The 17,656-nt window shown below is 41.6% G+C and overlaps 2 protein-coding genes across 5 annotated transcripts in view; both read left to right on the forward strand.

Annotated features, from left to right (window-relative positions):
* Window positions 1-6,781, forward strand: part of cabin1 (calcineurin binding protein 1) — a 37,986-nt gene extending 31,205 nt beyond the window's left edge. For all 4 annotated transcript variants that reach the window (XM_067604200.1, XM_067604209.1, XM_067604216.1 and 1 more), the window contains 4 exons: window positions 1,142-1,400; window positions 4,485-4,643; window positions 4,751-4,953; window positions 5,062-6,781. In XM_067604200.1, coding sequence (XP_067460301.1) covers window positions 1,142-1,400; window positions 4,485-4,643; window positions 4,751-4,953; window positions 5,062-5,205 — 765 coding nt within the window. In that variant the 3' untranslated portion in view covers window positions 5,206-6,781. The remainder of the gene's footprint in view (window positions 1-1,141; window positions 1,401-4,484; window positions 4,644-4,750; window positions 4,954-5,061) is intronic.
* Window positions 6,782-12,069: 5,288 nt separating this feature from the next.
* Window positions 12,070-14,991, forward strand: tbx16 (T-box transcription factor 16). Its single transcript, XM_067576344.1, has 8 exons — window positions 12,070-12,222; window positions 12,335-12,437; window positions 12,849-13,013; window positions 13,217-13,363; window positions 13,453-13,523; window positions 13,661-13,749; window positions 13,837-14,050; window positions 14,147-14,991. The coding sequence occupies exons 1-8, from the start codon at window positions 12,104-12,106 to the stop codon at window positions 14,583-14,585; spliced, it is 1,347 nt and encodes a 448-aa protein (XP_067432445.1). The 5' UTR covers window positions 12,070-12,103; the 3' UTR covers window positions 14,586-14,991.
* The last annotated feature ends 2,665 nt before the right edge of the window (window positions 14,992-17,656 follow it).

Below are 17,656 nucleotides of genomic sequence, written 5' to 3' on the forward strand. Positions count from 1 at the left end.
TCTCTAATGCGCAGGGTTCAGCTGACTCGTTGGTGTCATTGTTGGCGATGTTTAATTCATGAGATATGAATCATCAGAGCTAGCCTCGGAGCTGGTGCGTGCTTGAGGCTGCTCTGTTGCTCTGTGTTGGGCTGAAGGATCTGTTGCTGTCTAAGGTTTTGGAAGGCTACTCTGTTTGTTTGATTTGCCTGCACTCTGCAGTGTGAATCCCGTAGGGAGCTTGATCATACACAGCTCTGATTCAGAGCACAATTTGACTTCGACTCCCAGCAGAGAGCCTGAGAAAATAGTATGAGAGCTCTGTCATAGCCAAATTATCTTGTGCTAACATAATGTATCTGTCAGAGCCCTCTTGTCATGACAGTAGAGGCTCTCAATATTTCCTCAAGGCTTTGAAAGCTTAAAAAAGAAAAAATTACATTTAATAATCAAATGTGCCTCTGACATAGAAGCGCTCTGTGTGGCAAATATGAAGCCAAATCTACTTTTTTTGTGTGTATATAATGAATGCAGTACAATTCTGTGCAGACTTTCACCGGATATTAAATTCATTATTTCTTTGTACATATAACTGAAGAAGTGCATATAGAGGCTTAGAAAGGCTGTTTTTCCTCCAACTTTCCATCCATTTTAAAATGAAAACTAGAGAAGGTGTATTCATTTCTTTTAACTGCTCCTCTGTGTTGCCATGACAGCGGCTGTGGGAGCAGGGCGGCTGTTGTAACAGGTTGTTTGTGCAGCTCTTGTGTTTGTAAGTGGTCCTCTAAAGGACACCCAGGAAAGTGGCACAGAGGGATGGAGTGTGGTGTAGAGCTGTGCTCCTCGCCCGGCACTCAACACAGAGTCCAGCACACAAGTAAGTCTCTAAACCTGAGGGGACGCCATCGCAACTCTGTAAAGGATATTACTTCTTATGTGGAAGAGCCGAGACTAATAATGCAGATGTGTGTTGTTTTTAAAAGTGCAGTGGTATCGTCGGAGGCTCGTTCTGTTTGTTCAGCACAGAGTTTTTTCTCCAGGGAAGAGGAGGTACGGGGTCTCAGCAGTCCTCTTGAGCAAAGGAGGGTTATAGCGCTGCAGATGGATCTCCAAGGTCAGTGACCCCTCCTCACCACTTCTGCTCTCCCTTTGTCTCCTACAGTCTGCCGGTGATGCTCCGACCACACCTAAGTACACCAAGGATCACCGAGACATCTTCTTCCCCGCCTCCCTGCCAACTCCGGTCTTGCTCAGCCACACCGCCTGCCACCCGCTGTCCACCCAGGACAGCCAAGCCAAAGTGGTGTACGAGCCCCTGAGCAAGTTGTCCAGACCTCAAACCTCAAGCTTCCACGATCAGCCACAGCACAGAAGAGCAGCTAACCACCCTGCTGCAGTTATGCCCTTCCTACCACACACAGGTACAGTGGCCTCCACCCAAACCTATCTGACCACTAGATGGCTGTTTAGTGTTTTCCACAATTTAACGAACTTACATGTAAATAACAGTTATGGCACGCTCTGATACTGGAAAGATTTTAGAAGTAAGATGTTCTGTTTGTTGAAATCGAGTTGTAAAAACTTTAGTCCTCTTGACCAGCAGGGGTCGCCTGTGGGCTTCCACAGATGTGTTACATAACAGCAGACACTGGCCTGGTTATATTTTTGCCTTTTGGGTTTTGTCAGTCCCCCAAACAAGAGTTTTAGGAATCAGTGTCCTCCAGAATGTGACTTTATTTTCTGCCTGCATGAGCTTCTGGAGGGGTTTGGCATAATTATTGCTGATCCTCATAATGAATATTCCAGTGGATAAATTAGCTGTTTATCCCATGTTGCAAATTGAAAGCTGAAATTCCTCCAGTGTTTTCACCCTGATATTCTAGCTGGCCTGAAACATTTACACAGCGGGGGATAAAATACCAACTCTACTCTTGAGCTTGAATCTATTTGCAATGCTTAATATTTTAACCCTTTTAACAGTTTTCTTACTACATTTCTTGTTATTTGAGTTTATCACTCCTAGAATGTTTCTGTAATCACATCATCATATTTCTGTTTGAGGCCGTTAGAGGGCAGTAAACAGCATCTGGAGACTGTAGCCCCTTTCATTTCAGGCAGAAATATTGGCAGAAATGGAATAAAACATTCATAAGTATGTTTTCATTAGTGTATAATCCCATGAAAATAAGAATTGTCATGTTTTCGTCCCCTTAGAATGAACCCTTTATATCTACATAGGGAGCGGGTCCTCCTCCATAGAGCCCGCCACTAAATCTTACACACTGGTTCTTTAAAAGCGGCTACTGAGTAAGGCCATCCTATTCTTTTTGAATCAGCTTTCAGATGAGCATTGAGTAACTGGAACTGTTAGATTTGGCTCTCACACAGACAGCTCAACTGTTATATCAGGTCATCGTCATTTTACTGTTATCTCTGGAAAGCTCAGTTTTACATCTGATATCTGCACAGTTGTTGCTTTTGAGATCTATGACCCCAAGGAAGATTATAGAGATATTAGCATGAAAAGAAAAGCCATTTATGATAAGTGGTGCGACACAATGCAGTACTAAAATGGTCAAATGAAGGGTACACACACACATTTAAGAGTTAATATGAAGCATATATATATTAACAGTTTTTCATGGTTCCCATCCACTCACAGTAAATAATATAAAAGTATATTTGTTGTTGTTGTATACTGTTTGTCCCTGTATTTAAAGACCTATCCATCAATTTGCGAATGACCACAGGTAACAAACTTGTGTCTGGAATTCTGGTCATGGATTGGACTTTTTTTTTTCAACTCTTAATTAATTATGTCTTTGACAAAATCAGTTCATATTCAGCTCCCTGCAAACATCATTCAAAATACAAAAGTAATTATGATTCTTATTATTAGAATATAACAAGTAATTCTTTAGTTTCACACATTTGGTCCTTGGTTTAATTTTATTGTGACATATTGAGCAAAATCTATATTAATGAGTTTGTGAGTGAAAAATCCCCCCAAAACAAAAGCACAAGCCTGTAATTAATTAGCTGTCAGGCCGGGCTCTCTGAAACACAGCAGTGCTCATTTTGTTTTTGCCTTAATTTGAAAGCAACAATGCTGCCTCACAGCAGACCCGAGGAAGCTTTATTTCACTCCATCCTATCGCCTTTTACATCAACACAGCAGCGAGTTAAGCAGGACTCATTAAAGGTCATGTGACGAGCTAAAACCTGTCGGCCTTGTCATCAACAAACCAGAAAAGAAATTGCGAGCATTTTTTCATCTGTAGGCACTGATTACATCTATAAATTGACTTCAGTAAAAGATGATATTGACTTTTCATTTGGATATATTAAGACATCTTCAACTTATTAAAACTTGGATGACCTTTAAAAGCTGTGCAGCAGCTACATGCAAAAGCATGTTTGCATACACATACATTTGCATGCACACACACACACACACACACACACACACACACACACACACAGGTTTGCATCAGGCAGCACTGCACCAATGTGTATTATGTAATGGTTTCCTAGGAAACATTACAGGAGAAGCCTGAAAGATTAGATCATTTTTGTTTTCATTTCAGTCTGTCTGAGTTGCAGGGGAAATGTTTTGTTAGTTCACATGCAATCATTACAAATAATCATCTAATGAAAGGATCTTATAAGGTCCCATCCAATGGAAAATTGTAAGTCAACTTTCCAGTTAATTGTCCAACAATACAACACAGAATGTGTTTTATTGTATTTGTAACATCAAAATACTCTCATTTTTACTCTGTCAATAGTTATTTATGTCACAGTGCATTAGTTGACTCCAGTCAGTAAAGCGATCAGCTAATTCTTGTTTTTTAGTGGGCCTGACATTAAAGAAGTCAGATGTGTAAATACTGCTTAGTTGGGCCAACAATACTGGGAATCAAACTCAGATTTCTTGTTATTTCTGGTGTTTTTCTGCCTCCGTGGTGACAGTCATGGCCGAAGGCATTATGTTCTTGGGTGTTCTGTCCATCCGTCCCATTCTCATGAACATGATATCTCAGGAACGCCTTGAGGGGATTTCTACAAATGTGGCACAAACATCCACTTGGAGTCAAGGACGACCTGATTAGATTTTGGTGGTCAAAGGTCAAACTTGAAACCTTTTTATTAAATTCCTTCAAAGTCTTCACTACAAATATTATGAGTCTGGACAGACATGAATGTAAACTGCAACTTGACTGGCTGGCGGAGGCGGTATTTGGTATTTAGTTCATTAAGTAATAATACAAAGAGGTAACATTGAACTACCAATCTGGTCATTTTATTTCATTTAAAAGCTAAAGAAGGCTAAATTGTCATTTTGAAAAGATGTAATTGCTACAGTTGTTTTTGATGACAAGGAATCTGATCATATTGTTAATTCAGGTATTTGTAAAGAATTACAAACAATGTCAAATATTAAGAGGGTCAGTTGGTTGTGTGGTGTAACATGTATTTTGTTGGTGTGTTGTTTTTACCCACAGAGGAGCGGGAAGAGCCCTCAGAGGGACTTTTGTATCGACAGCAGGAGTCACACCTTTGTCAGCAGATGAAACTCGCCACAGTATCCCAAGGCCAAGAATCCACAGCAGGCTGGTTCCAGGAGGAAACTGCCACATGTAGCACCGCACAACCTTGCTCAGGTCAGAACCTGTGAATCAGAGGTGTGACAGGAAAAGGTCAAGTAATGATATTCCAGCAGAACTTAAGTTTAAATATTTAGTAACAGGTTCTTATTTTTCTCTCTCAGACCAGCAGCAGTATGCCAGCAATGAGCAGTCAAAGCTTCCAGACCCCAGCCGAATCCGCTCCCGTGTCCCCGCCAACATGCCAAAGCTTTTCATCCCTTCCACCGTTACTAAGTTCCCACCAGAAATCACAGTAACACCTCCAACACCCACACTCCTCTCCCCCAAAGGCAGCATCTCAGAGGAAACCAAACAAAGACTGAAGGTATGAATTTACCTCTCAGCAGGAGCCCATGTGGTTCTGTGAATACAGCACATAACTGTAGTCTAGTCAAACACTCAACAGTGACCCCTTCTGTCTGCTCCTGTACAGAACGTCATCCTGTCGTCTCAGTCTGCAGCCACAGTCAAAAAGGACACTCTGAGCCAGCCGGCCCTCGAGGTCCAGGAGACGTCCAGCCAGGAGTCGTCTCTGGAGAGCGAGTCGGACGAGGAGGACGATTACATGGACATCTGAGCCTCTGAAGGCCTTGTGTGCACGCTGAAACTGAACAAGACCAGATCTTTTGTTATAACTTGGCTTGACTCTGCCAAATCCTGTACCCCTGTCTTAAAAAAAAGGAATGGTCCATGTTACTGCAGCTGTCTTCGTTGATGCTATTGTTTCCTTTTGTGCAGTGCATTACAAATTGTCTTTTTTTTTTTTTTTTTTTTAAAGCACTCCCAAACTGAAAAAAATGCAGTATTCTCGTCAGCTGTCATGTCACTGTGTTGCTCTGGTTGTCAGCAGTGATGGGTGTATATGACAGACGATGGCTTTGATGTCACAACGTGTCTGTAATGTGCCATTTATGCATTATCACACATCAGCTTATGGTGCTCTCTTGCACCAAACTGTACACTGGATCTGGCAAGAAAGGCTTGTAGCCTTTAAAGCCAACCAGTCTTGTGTTTATGCATCTTTTTTTAATGTTCTGTGCTAATTGTATCAACAAGATGCAGCTTAATCCTTGTTTTGAGAACTTGCTAATCTGAGGTGCTTCAGTCTGATGCTCATCAGCATGTACCTGCTGTCCTCCACTTTGACCATGAACTTTTGCATGAGAATTTCATCTCCAGTACACGTGCATAGGTACAAGATATATTTTAATGAACACAAAGGTGAAATAAGGACAATCGGCTGCATCCGAGGCTGTGGAGATAACAGCCTCATAACCTGTAGCAGATTGGAAATGTTTACACTTAATATTTGGGATGTTATTCAGTTAGCACTTTGTGCTATTTTTGTACTCAATGTATTTCTTGTAAAAAAAAAAAATTGTTCTATATATTTTTTCTTTTGTGTGCATTTGTAGCTATGAGGAACAGTTCTTACAGGAAAACGCCCTGTCACCAGCACTGATCTGAATGATGTGGAAAGGGGTTTTGGTTATTAGAAATTAGATTTTGTACATATCATAATCCAAATATCTTTCCGATATGTTTGGCTTTAATGGTTTGAGTATTAAGCTGGAGAGGTGTGTGCATGTGTGAGAGTGTAAAGGTGAGGGTCACTTCAATTCCAAGCAACTCAGGAAACGATAGACGATCCCCAGACGCGATCTTTCCTGAATTCAAATGGAATTGAAATGCACACAGAGGAAATCTTTCTAATATAGATGCCTTTCCATCAGAACCACTTTGGTAAATTTGTCACAATTCTAGCTTAACTCAGAGGAAGACAACAGAATGTTTTTTTACAGATTGTTTTCTATAAACAGAAAGATATTTACTGATTATGTTTCTTGAAAGCTGTCTGAAAATAATTTTTAAAAAGGAAACAGATGAATAATTGTAAATTATCACCCTTGATTAAAAAAAAAAACGGTTTTGTATTTTATTTCATTAAGTTTGTTTATTTTTTTGGTGTAAGATAGTTTTTTATTGTTCTACTGAGCTTCTGGGAATGTACCGAGGCTGAGAGGTGAGCAGGTTGAAGGCTTTTGCTCGACCCGGCCTCCCCCTGGCTCAGGCTGCTGGAGGGGAACTGTTCTCTATATGTGAACTAAATGCATTATAGATGTCAAACCAAAAATATAATTGAGAAACACATACAGTATCTGTTCTGTGTTTTACTTAAAATATCCAAATGTGCATAAAACTTCCCCCCACAGGGGTCTTTGCATCAGATAAGATGGTGGTTTTGTTTGTACTCTGTGTGAGCTCCTCCTGGGATTTCTGTGGAAAATGTGATGGTATCTGAGGGGCTGGTTTGGTAACACCATCTGTAACTGCTAATATTTTAGTAAATTATAAGTTCTATGGAAATACAATGCATGCTTATGCATGAAATCAAACTTCACAACAATTGTCTGTAGATATCAAACACAAGCAACATTACAAGCATCCAACAACATGTTTAAGTTTTACTGTTTATTCAGTTTGCCAACATCTGATTGCTTCTAGTGTTTCATGTTTTCTGGTTTTTACCACTTATTATATACATGATCACTTCCCTGTATGAATACAGTAATAATCATCATTCTTCATTAATTTAACTCATAATCATCCATGTTAGACAATATGACCAGTTGCTACATTTCATTCATAGGAATGTACAGTTGTTAAATATATGTTTTAGGAAAGTAGATCTAATGAATTAAGCAGACACCAACTATTTTTCTAAGGTACCGTTAATGCATTAAAAACATAAAGCATCACCTAATGACAATGACGGTTGAAGAGTTACTGCCAGTTTGACCCCCAATTTGTTCCCAAGACAAAAACTAATAGTAACAGAAAAATTATACCTTTATCCACACAACTTGATGAAGTTTATTATGTCTGGGCATATTATGGACCAGGAAAAATAAATGTTTTCTCTACAAAGAAGTTTTTTTCCTCTCATAATTTGCCAGCAGCATTTCCTTTTCATTTCATTGCTTTAAGTGTGACAATACTCGTGTATCAACAAAATCAATATATATTTTAAATGAATTTAATTTTCAGTTTAAACAAGTCTCAATGAAAAGATGGAAAATCTCTTTTTCAAAAGACACCTGGTGAAGAGTGCAGCATAAAAACGTTACATACTACAACAGGCTAGAACAATTGTCACACACTATAAAAGACAGTATCCAGATGCATAAAAACTTCACCTTTCTTAGTTGTAAATTTACAGGGGTAAAATTTCGGCTAATGAATAAGATTGGCTGGAACATTCACTTGTCTAGTGTTTTATATTATTTTTTAAGAAATGAATATACACGTACATTTTCAACAAGTGGGACATCCATGTGCTTCAAGTGTTCTGCATAGAAGAAGGTGATAGTTACTCAGTAAAACACACTACAGTAGTTTCTGTCACCACAGTCATGGCCACACACGGGCACAAAACATGTGAACACTGACAATCAAGTTTATGTTCAGTGTTTGTGTGTGTGGCCTATAAGACTCATTTTCACCAGTAACATGCCACTCACTAAATGGTTAATATTTAATTCTAACTTCTTATTGGCTGCAAATAAAACAAACAAAAAATAAACTATTTCCTGTCATGGTTGAAGAATGATAAAATCCCACTGGCTCACTTAATAAACAACCCAAAAACATTTGATTACAGGGCGGACACTTGTGTAATCAACCTCTCTTTCAATAACTGTGAAATCTAGAGTAAACATGAGGAAAAGCATATTACTCTGGTCACCATGCTTCCTCAGGAACAGTGGAGTTTCTAACTCCTGTAGTCAGCAGACCACCCCGCTGACCACATTGACTTTGTGGTCAAAGAGCTTGTACACGCTGGTGTGAAGTCTCCGACACGAGGGAAGTCATTAGTCTTCATTAGCAACTTCCAGGAGTTTCTTATGAAGTGCTGTGAAGTTGTCATTTGCCCCTTTGCCAGGCAAGCTAGATTTGAGGTTTGTTTTCTTATGTGGTGGACCAAATGTGAGCTCACCCGGCCCCTAGTTGGTGCATGTGACATCATGGTCACTACTGATTTAGGATAGTGACATTTCATTTAAACTCTCCTTTTTCAAATATTTTTACCACAATATAGAAGTTTGTTTTTCATAAGTGCTGCAAATGCTAAAGAAAATTGAAAAATTGGCCTATAACTGATAAAATCTTACTCATGTGTTATGTCTTCCTGTTGAGAAAAATGCAATATACACTATGCCTGAGTGATGTATGCAGACCTTTATATTCAAATTCTCGACTGTGTCATCAATTAGACTTGGTGTTTTGAATCTTTTCTAATCACGTCACAAAGCATATGAAATAAACTTCATGATGACAAACCTGTTGTCAGGTAAAGGCATTTCTCCTTCCATGTAAAAAAAGATTGTTCAGTCTCCTGTGACATCATGTTGTTTCCAGCCACAAGGCTGCTATCTCTACAAACCCCTCAAAGTGGCCAATTAAGCATCAAAAGGGCATGCTGCATGGCTAATGTGAGCGAAAGGTGTGAGATTTCTCGTCAGTCCACTCCAGGGGCTCTTTATTGGGCTGCTAGAGAGCCGTCTGATCCTCAGGCCTTGGCTGTATATTGGCAGCTGTTAACTGTTGAGCACAAGGGGGATCTGTGCAGTTAAAGCAAATGGCCAAAGACTGACACCTGGGAGGTGGAACATCACTGGTGAAGGTGATCTGTGAGGAGACGCAGTCGCTCTGGGCATTAGATGTAGGGATTCAATGTGAACAGCAGGTATCAGCTGTAGGACAGAACTGAGGATATCTCTGCTCAGTCCTGTTCTACGATTGGATTGCTGCCATCATTTACTCTTGGAAAACATCTGTCAATGGGTGTATGTTTGTATAAATAAGGCCTTAAACAGAATCCACCATGTTTTTGTTTTGCAGTCCCTATCAGTCTTCTCCAGGTGACCACCCTGATGTGTCATCCAGTCCAAATCGCCCCCAGGCTGCCAGAGCTCCCTGTCATTAGCTTTTGTCCCCAGGCCATGTACTGAGGCCTTACCAGTCACACCTGTCACCTCCAGACCTCGTAATGGGATTGACACTGCCGCTGCTGAAATATACACCTCAGCTCTGACATAGACACACTCGCTGCTATCAGAGCTAGACGAGGGGTCCGCCAAGGATTTATCATGAAAATCTCTTGATTTCTTTCTTATTCTTATCTTTCTTATTCCTAAACACTCAAAAGATCTGTGTGACCTCTTTGCTCCTGAAGCAGTTTCAGGGGATTCCCATGCAGGCCCCCGAGGAGCTGGCTAAATGCTAAGTGAGGAGAGCCACACTGAACCTGTGATTAATAACTCCTTGACAACACTTGGTTTCACATAAGGGGGATAAAACACATTGCACTTCCTCAAGGCCAATGTTGTGCCACAGAGGGGGCGAGGGAGTGCTTGGAGAGCCCTGCATCAGGGCATTTAACATAAAATAGTTGTAAAATAATTGTACAGAGTTCTCTGCATCTTTAAGTGCATCATTACAAGCTGAATTACTATCCTTTTTATTCTGCATCGACTCAGCGTAGGACACTGAAACAAGCCGGTCAATATTTTCACAGGGAAGACCTTCTAGCAGTAAACATCTCTTATGTGCCCTTAATTGCCGATTCCACAGAGTGCTATGCTGTCCCATAAACCGTGGGACCTTCTCTATGCTGCACACACTGGTTTTAAAATTCTACCTCATATATTATATGTGGTTCTGGTAGCTGGGCTGTTATCCATGCAGTCACAAAAGCAGCTTGGAGCTCCTTTGTGGACGGATGTTGTAGAGCTGAGCCTACAGAAGGCATTGTATGCAGCACACAGACATGAGAATACAATGAGAAATGTAAGTGGAAGTGGTGTGCCTATGCTAGAAAAGAGGTTGAATGAGACGTGAAAATCACCTCAATTCAAATTTTGATGCTAGTGGAAACAAGAAGGGGAACTGTGCTTACACTATGCTAATGCCCGCAGTGTTTAGCATTTGTTTTGCCTTTGGTAACATGGTATGATACAGGCGGAGACAGGCCTATGAATGACACCCGTGGATTTGCCTGGATGTGGATGGTGGGAGGACGGCCGGGTTGTTGTGGCAGGCCTTTATTCTCCGTCCCTCCTGTCCCATTCAAGGCTGACTTGGGCTTGTGGTGCTAACTGGCTGTTAATTGCTAGCCTATACACAGGCATCCTCCACATGCAGAAACTGTCCCCTTCAAGGGAAACTTGCCTAATGAGATTATCTATCAGAGCATGGGCCTGTCTAGACACCCCAATACACAACCCCCTGCTGCTGCTGGCAGTCCTGCAGGCATCAGAGGATGCCCCCCAGGTAAAAGTTACCTGCAGAAAGAGAGTGCATGTTATCATCACACCATTATGGGTTTACACAGAGTTTCCCACCCACTGTGTCATTTCTCTGATGGAGAAAGCTGAGAATGTAGAAAAGTTTAGAGATCATATTTTTGACATTAGAACATTTGAAATGTTTTATTTCATGCAATTTAAAATCAATACTGTGTATATGTGCAATGATAAGGAATATGTGGGAATATTGTTTCTACTTTATGAAAACCCTAGAAAATACTGCTATTTTTGAGAAAAGGAGCCCTCCATTGTAGACACAAAACACACTGGATTATCTCATTTAAATGTACCTTTCACTGCTTTTCCATCAGTTTTGTTAAACTGATTTTAACTGGTCATTTACCACATTGCACAAACACACTAAATGGTATTTTTGTGTGTGTTTAAATCTGTGTGAATGATATTTACACAGGTTCTGGTGCCACTGCGAGCCCTGATCTGCAGCAGGGAAGTCTGTCCATATTTGTTTTAGAGTCTCTTAGCAGTTAATAAAGATGCATTTCCTCCATCCCCCTTCCTGTGGGGACGGTATCAAGGCTCTGTTAAGTCTCTTTGATTTCCAGCGCCCTCCAATCACAGTGGGACACTGACTCATCATTGTGCCACTTCAAAGCCTGGGAATGGCTCTCTTGACCCCACCCACTCCAGGGATCCCCTTAAAAGTCACGGTCACCCCGTCCAGCAAGTCTAAAGATCTCTGAAATATCTGGTGCAACAAGGCTGAGTGACCCTCTGACTCCCTGAGCAACTGGATTTCTTTTTACTCAAGAGGAAGGAGAGCAAGGAGGGAGAGCAGAGCTGAAGAAACACTTTGGATATCACTGATACTTGGATTGCTTATTGGCCTTCTGTGCATGAATCTTCTTAAGCTCTTTCTGTGCTGCCACTGAATCTGAAGAATGCAGTCCATCAGAGGTAAGTGTTTTTTGACTCTCATTGGATTTACCCTGAGCATTTCTATCTACTATTTAAAATTTTGCACAGATTGGTCTATTAGTTGTTTTGTCTTTACTGCAGAATATATAATTTTCAGTTCAGCACAGGTATGATGAATCTTATTTTCTTCCAGACTTGAAGGCCAACTTTAGTGGCCCTCCTCCCTCCTCCATGGCTGCCGGCTCTGATGCCTATCTCCAGGGCAACATCAGGATGACTCTGGAGGACCCTGAGCTCTGGAAGACCTTTCATGAAATTGGGACAGAGATGATCATCACTAAACCGGGCAGGTAAGACAACAGAAAAGTCATATTTAAAGCAAAACATAGGGAAACAAGTGTCTGTTCTTTGTGTTTGCTTGTGTTTCTCACACTGTCATATGTTCAACTTTGTGTTTTTCAGGAGAATGTTTCCACACTGTAAAGTGAATCTGTCCAGTCTTATTCCATGTGCCAAGTACATCTTACTGGTTGATATGGTCCCAGAGGATGGTTTCAGGTATAAGGTAAGACAGCAACAGTGATTTCTGAGTGTTATCTTGATCTTAGTGATTTTTAGCAAAGATATATTTCCTTTTACTTTCCAACAAAGTAGCCTTGACTTTCCTTTGGCTTTGGCCGTAGATCTCCTTCAGTGGTTACCAGAGACACCCCCTGTTTATCACCCCCCCTCCCCACCCCCCCATCCTTACATGGTACATCAAAGGGTGCTATCTCTTCCTGTTTTTCTATCCCCTGCTGGGAGCCCACTGTACTACCCCCTATCTCTGTGGGTGGTACCAGCCAGCCGTCACTCTCCACTCTGTCGTCCTGCTCTCACTGTGGGAAGGAGAAGATGAAGCCCCTTCTGTAAATCACCTCTCTGTATGACAGATTAGCCTTTAATGATGCCCTAACTATCTGTCTCCTTCCCACAGTGGAATAAAGAGAAATGGGAGGTGGCGGGAAAAGCAGAGCCTCAGCCTCCCTGCAGGACCTACCTCCACCCAGACTCTCCGGCCCCAGGGAGCCACTGGATGAAGCAGTCCGTCTCTTTCCTCAAGCTCAAGCTCACCAACAACACGCTCGACCAACACGGCCATGTGAGTAACAACACTTAGTGATGTTTGAATGAGAAGCTACTTTTTGAAGGATATTAGATAATTGACTAAAGAAACTGGTAACACTTAAAAAATTGATGCTTTAGCAGCAATAAACTGCATACTTGTGAAGGTTGCACTGTCAAAGACTACTTAAAAACAGAAATAAAAGTACTCAGCAATAACCCGTCTCTTTTTATCTGCAGATCATTTTGCACTCAATGCATCGCTACCACCCGCGCTTCCACATCGTCCAGGCAGATGACCTGTTCAGTGTCCGCTGGAGTGTTTTCCAGACCTTTACCTTCCCTGAGACTTCCTTCACAGCAGTCACCGCTTACCAGAACACCAAGGTCAGTTTCTGTCTCTGCAAACCAATGAAAACTGCAGGTAGGGCATCACACATTGCTGAGATTTTAACTGAATTTTTGTCCCCCTCCAGATAACAAAGCTGAAGATTGATCACAACCCATTTGCAAAAGGTTTCCGGGATGAAGGGACAACTAAAAAAAGGTGGGTATTGATGATTAGGATAAACAACAATTCCAGTTTGGCTGTTTAATTAGAGAAATGGAGGCTCATCTACAAATTTCTTTGCTACACCCCTGCAATAGATTGAACTGAAAGTAATATGTGGTGTATTGTTTTAGGCGTGCAAACAAGAACCCAGCCTGCCTTGAGAAGCGAGCCAAGATCTCAGACATGCTGAACAGGGACTCTGAGGAGGACAGTCCACCAGGTACTGGCTGAAAAAAATCTCTTTGTCCTGATGAAAAAATTCCTGTCCTGGAATTTTAAGTTGATTTAATGATTTGTGTATTCGCAGATTTCTGCCGGTCATCCTACGAGGGTTACGACGGAGATGAAGGAGACTTGCCGAAAAGGAAGGAGGTTGACACAGTCAAAGAGGAGCGTTACTCCCCCTGGGCTGCTGAGAGGGAGCACAGTGTGAGGACTGACTCACCTGCTGGGACAGACACCAGGGACATGTACAACGCAGAGCAGCTGGTTCCTGTTCCAGCATCCTACCAGCCTTACAGGTGAATACTGGCAAAGTTATGTAACATGTAAAAACACCATCTTGTCATGATAAACAGAAACTGAACAGAACTGATCATCTTTATTTTACTCTTCAGGTTCCATGAGTATGGAAAGTCGCCCTCTCCCTCCTCCAGCATCGGCAGCAGCAACAGTGGATCAGGACGCAGCAGCTTTGAGTCCAGGGTCCCTGACGTCGCCACTGTCCCTGATCATGACTCATCAAAGCACCGCACCCATGATATTGGCCCTTCCCCATGTGGGCCCCAGCACCTCCCCGGCCCGCAGGACTATACTGGGGTGCTCAACATGACCATGGCCCAGGCCGGGAAGCCTGGGGTGATTGGCCACCACATCTACAGCCCCTACAGCGCCGAGCAGCCCCTGGGTCAGTGGAGCGGCCCTGGTCCTGCCCAGTATCCCCCTCCCCACCACCTGACCACTGACTACACTACACAAGCTGTGCACCACGGCTATCACCATGGCAACGTGGCTGAGTGGAGCCAGTACCCACTGTTCTCTTATTCCTGCTGGTGAGGGGATCTTCAGTGTTAACTGACTGAGAGTGACTTTACCAATGCTGCTGCACCATCTTGCCAGAATGCAGATCCAGTACTAACTGCTATGAGAATGCATGCCCACACAAGGCTGAGGGCCAGAGGCCTGCGACAAGAATAGAAAAACTGAAAGATGAAAAGAAATACGGAAATACTGAATCCGCCTGTCGCTGTCTTCTGTTGAGACTGGCAGGATTCATGCTCCAGTTATACTGAGTGCAACTAAAGTGCTACTCCATGCTGATGAGTTGTGTTATTGTTGAATTGTCTATTTATTTTGAATTTCATCCAATCTTCAAGTGTATATATTATTTTTGTAAAAAAAAAGAAAAGAAAGAAAGCATAAAACATAAGTGTGCAATTTATTTCTGTCTTCCAGTTGTAATGTGATCGGAAAATAAAAACCTAAAAGTTACTTTTAATTGGTTTCTCTTTTCTCAGTATACATTCAGCATTCAGCAAGTTTACTGAGTATTTTGTAGAGGTGTCTTTGTCTGTGGGTGCACATCTGCATGCTGTGTACCTGGCCAGCTCTGATAAGCAGCACATCCTTTGCTCATGTTTGTTTGTACTTCCCCTTTGTTGATCTAATGAGCACTACTCTGTAGTTTCGACAGGCCCAGCATGCATTAAAGACGTTGTATTACCGTGACTCCGGCTCACCTGCTGAGGTTTACCCACTGGCATCATAAAGCACTGCACGACTCTCGTTCTCCATCTCAATGAGCCTTAAAAAGCATGAAAATGGGGGGCTGTTGGCCCCTTTTCACAACTGAAAAACACAGACTGAGCCCATCACCTCCACCCTGGGTGGATATGAGCTGCTAATGACTGTTGTAAAGTTCAGGGGGGAGGAGGAGGGGGATGGGGGAAGTCTTCCTTCAGGAACAATCCTGGTGTTGATTCTATTCAGTGCGATTCATTATTTTCTTGAACCAATATGTCCAACCTCCTTTTCCTTTGCCTCAGACTTCTACAGCTGTATGATTCACACAGTTCATTAACTCATTTTAATAATGGTGAAGCGAGGGGAGATCTAGCAGGGTGAGCGGGTCAGTGTGATGAAGATCAAATCATAGATAGATTCAAATTCAAATTATAGAGATATCACTCAGAAGCCAGCATTTTAATTAGACCTACTAAGATAAGATAATATTGTAAGGAACAGGAAAATTAAATCTTGGTTATGATATTAAATTGATATAACCTTCATATACAGACATACTCGAAACAGACTGCAACATTTATCAGTGCACAGATTTAAGTGATTAGGACGGTGGTAGCATTTTTAACAACATATTTGTACTGAATCCAATGTAATGTCGTGCTGGGATAGTATCGCTGCAAATATATACTATCTAAGATCTATGGATCTTGCCCTTTAAATAACTGTAAACAAATGAGACATAAATACAAACCAGCAACAGTCTTTCTTCTTAAATTCAATGTCAAAATTCTATGTTCTTGACTTTATTTAAATATAAAGGTTCAGGATATTCTCTGTTTCTTGAATAAATGTTACCTTCAGATCATGTTATGGTGATACAGTCTATGGTGATACTACACAATAAAATGTTGGATAGTGTATTTTACTGCGGACACGCTGATACCAAATATGTTACTCACTGTATGTAATGTTGGTTATGGCCATTAGTAGATGCCTAAAATGGGGTGATGTCAGAGGGTCACCTGGTGCAGCAGCCAACCAGCTCTTCAGATGGTCAAATATGTCACACAGTGAAAAGAAGCCCTTTTGAGTCCAGATCTCCATCCACTGGTGACTTCCTTTGTTTTCTATTGATTTGTTTCCTGACAAACTGACTGTGGACCTCTCCCACACAGCAGGAGAAACAAGAATGAAAGAGCACTTAGTAAAATCCCCCTGACACAAACATGGACAACTCCACTGGGTTTAATCTGCATAGCTCCACATCAATGGGCAATTTGGGCTTTTTAATTGCTCTGATAATGGTCCAGCAAAGAGCACCAGATCGACCTGCACTCAAACGACTGTAAAGGCCGCTGACGAGGTTAAGTGCATGACATACGTCTTAAGTATCCCCCAGGTGGCACTAGCTTTAGAATGAAAAGACTGGCACATAAACGCCACAGATTGTGAATCCTGGATGTCCACTGTTGGTGTCAGCTGATCCCAGCAGACATCGTGCTGGGGGCTGGCACAATAGTGTGAAACAGAGAGAAGAGGGGGGGGCACTCACTTAGGTCTGGTGGGAGGTAACAGATGTAGATGAAACGGCCCAGGAGAGGAAAGCAGCAGTCAACCTTCATAAAGCTGATGGAGTGAAGGGCCAAATGGAGAGGAACTAGTAGAGACTGGGAGGAATAAAGGGAATGAGGCAGTAACCACTGCAGTCAGTGTAGTGGCAGTTCAAATGAGAGATTTACTGTTAGATTTGTGAAATTGTGTTGAATTAAACAAAAAAATCAACAAAGTAAACTTTCAACAGTGAAGTTACACTCTCGAAACCCAAACTAAGGCTGTAGCCAGGATTTTAGAAATGAGTCAAAGCCCCCACCCTCAGATCCAAATAAAATATAAATAATTTGACTTTATTTGGTTGATAAAGGTTGATTAGTTTTGTCTAAACTGAGCAGTTATTTTTAGGGATAACAACTGGTTATGAACTCAACACAACTAACTTAAGTCTAATCAGAATATTTTCCCTATAACTAGATTACATATTTATTTTCAAGAAATGTTTTGGGAAATTACAGGCCTGTAAAACTAAAATGTACCCTTTTCTTCCCCAATATGAAGTCTAAATGGTAATTAAAACATGCTGCCAGGAATAAAATTCTGATGGAAAAATACTGAATCCCTTGATTATTTTGTTGGTCTACAAGTAGTCAGAGTTAAATATACTAAGTAAGTCTGAACATACTGGAATCAGCCTAAATGAAACCACTATGTGTTAGTTTTTAATTTTAGAGTATAACTCCTCCTAGGTAGCCAAAACCTCCACTTTCCCTGAAAAAATTCCAATGGAGGATTTCCATGATGGCAACTAACGTGCACACATGACAAAAGCA

This window comes from Thunnus thynnus, chromosome 2 (assembly GCF_963924715.1).
Source record: "Thunnus thynnus chromosome 2, fThuThy2.1, whole genome shotgun sequence".
NCBI lineage: Eukaryota > Metazoa > Chordata > Actinopteri > Scombriformes > Scombridae > Thunnus > Thunnus thynnus.

Coding starts and splice junctions, on each gene's coding strand:
- tbx16 (XM_067576344.1), top strand. CDS start 12,104: ATGGCTGCCGGCTCTGATGCCTATCTCCAGGGCAACATCAGGATGACT. Junction 12,223..12,334: donor ATCATCACTAAACCGGGCAG/GTAAGACAACAG, acceptor TGTGTTTTTCAG/GAGAATGTTTCCACACTGTA. Junction 13,750..13,836: donor TGAGGAGGACAGTCCACCAG/GTACTGGCTGAA, acceptor GTGTATTCGCAG/ATTTCTGCCGGTCATCCTAC.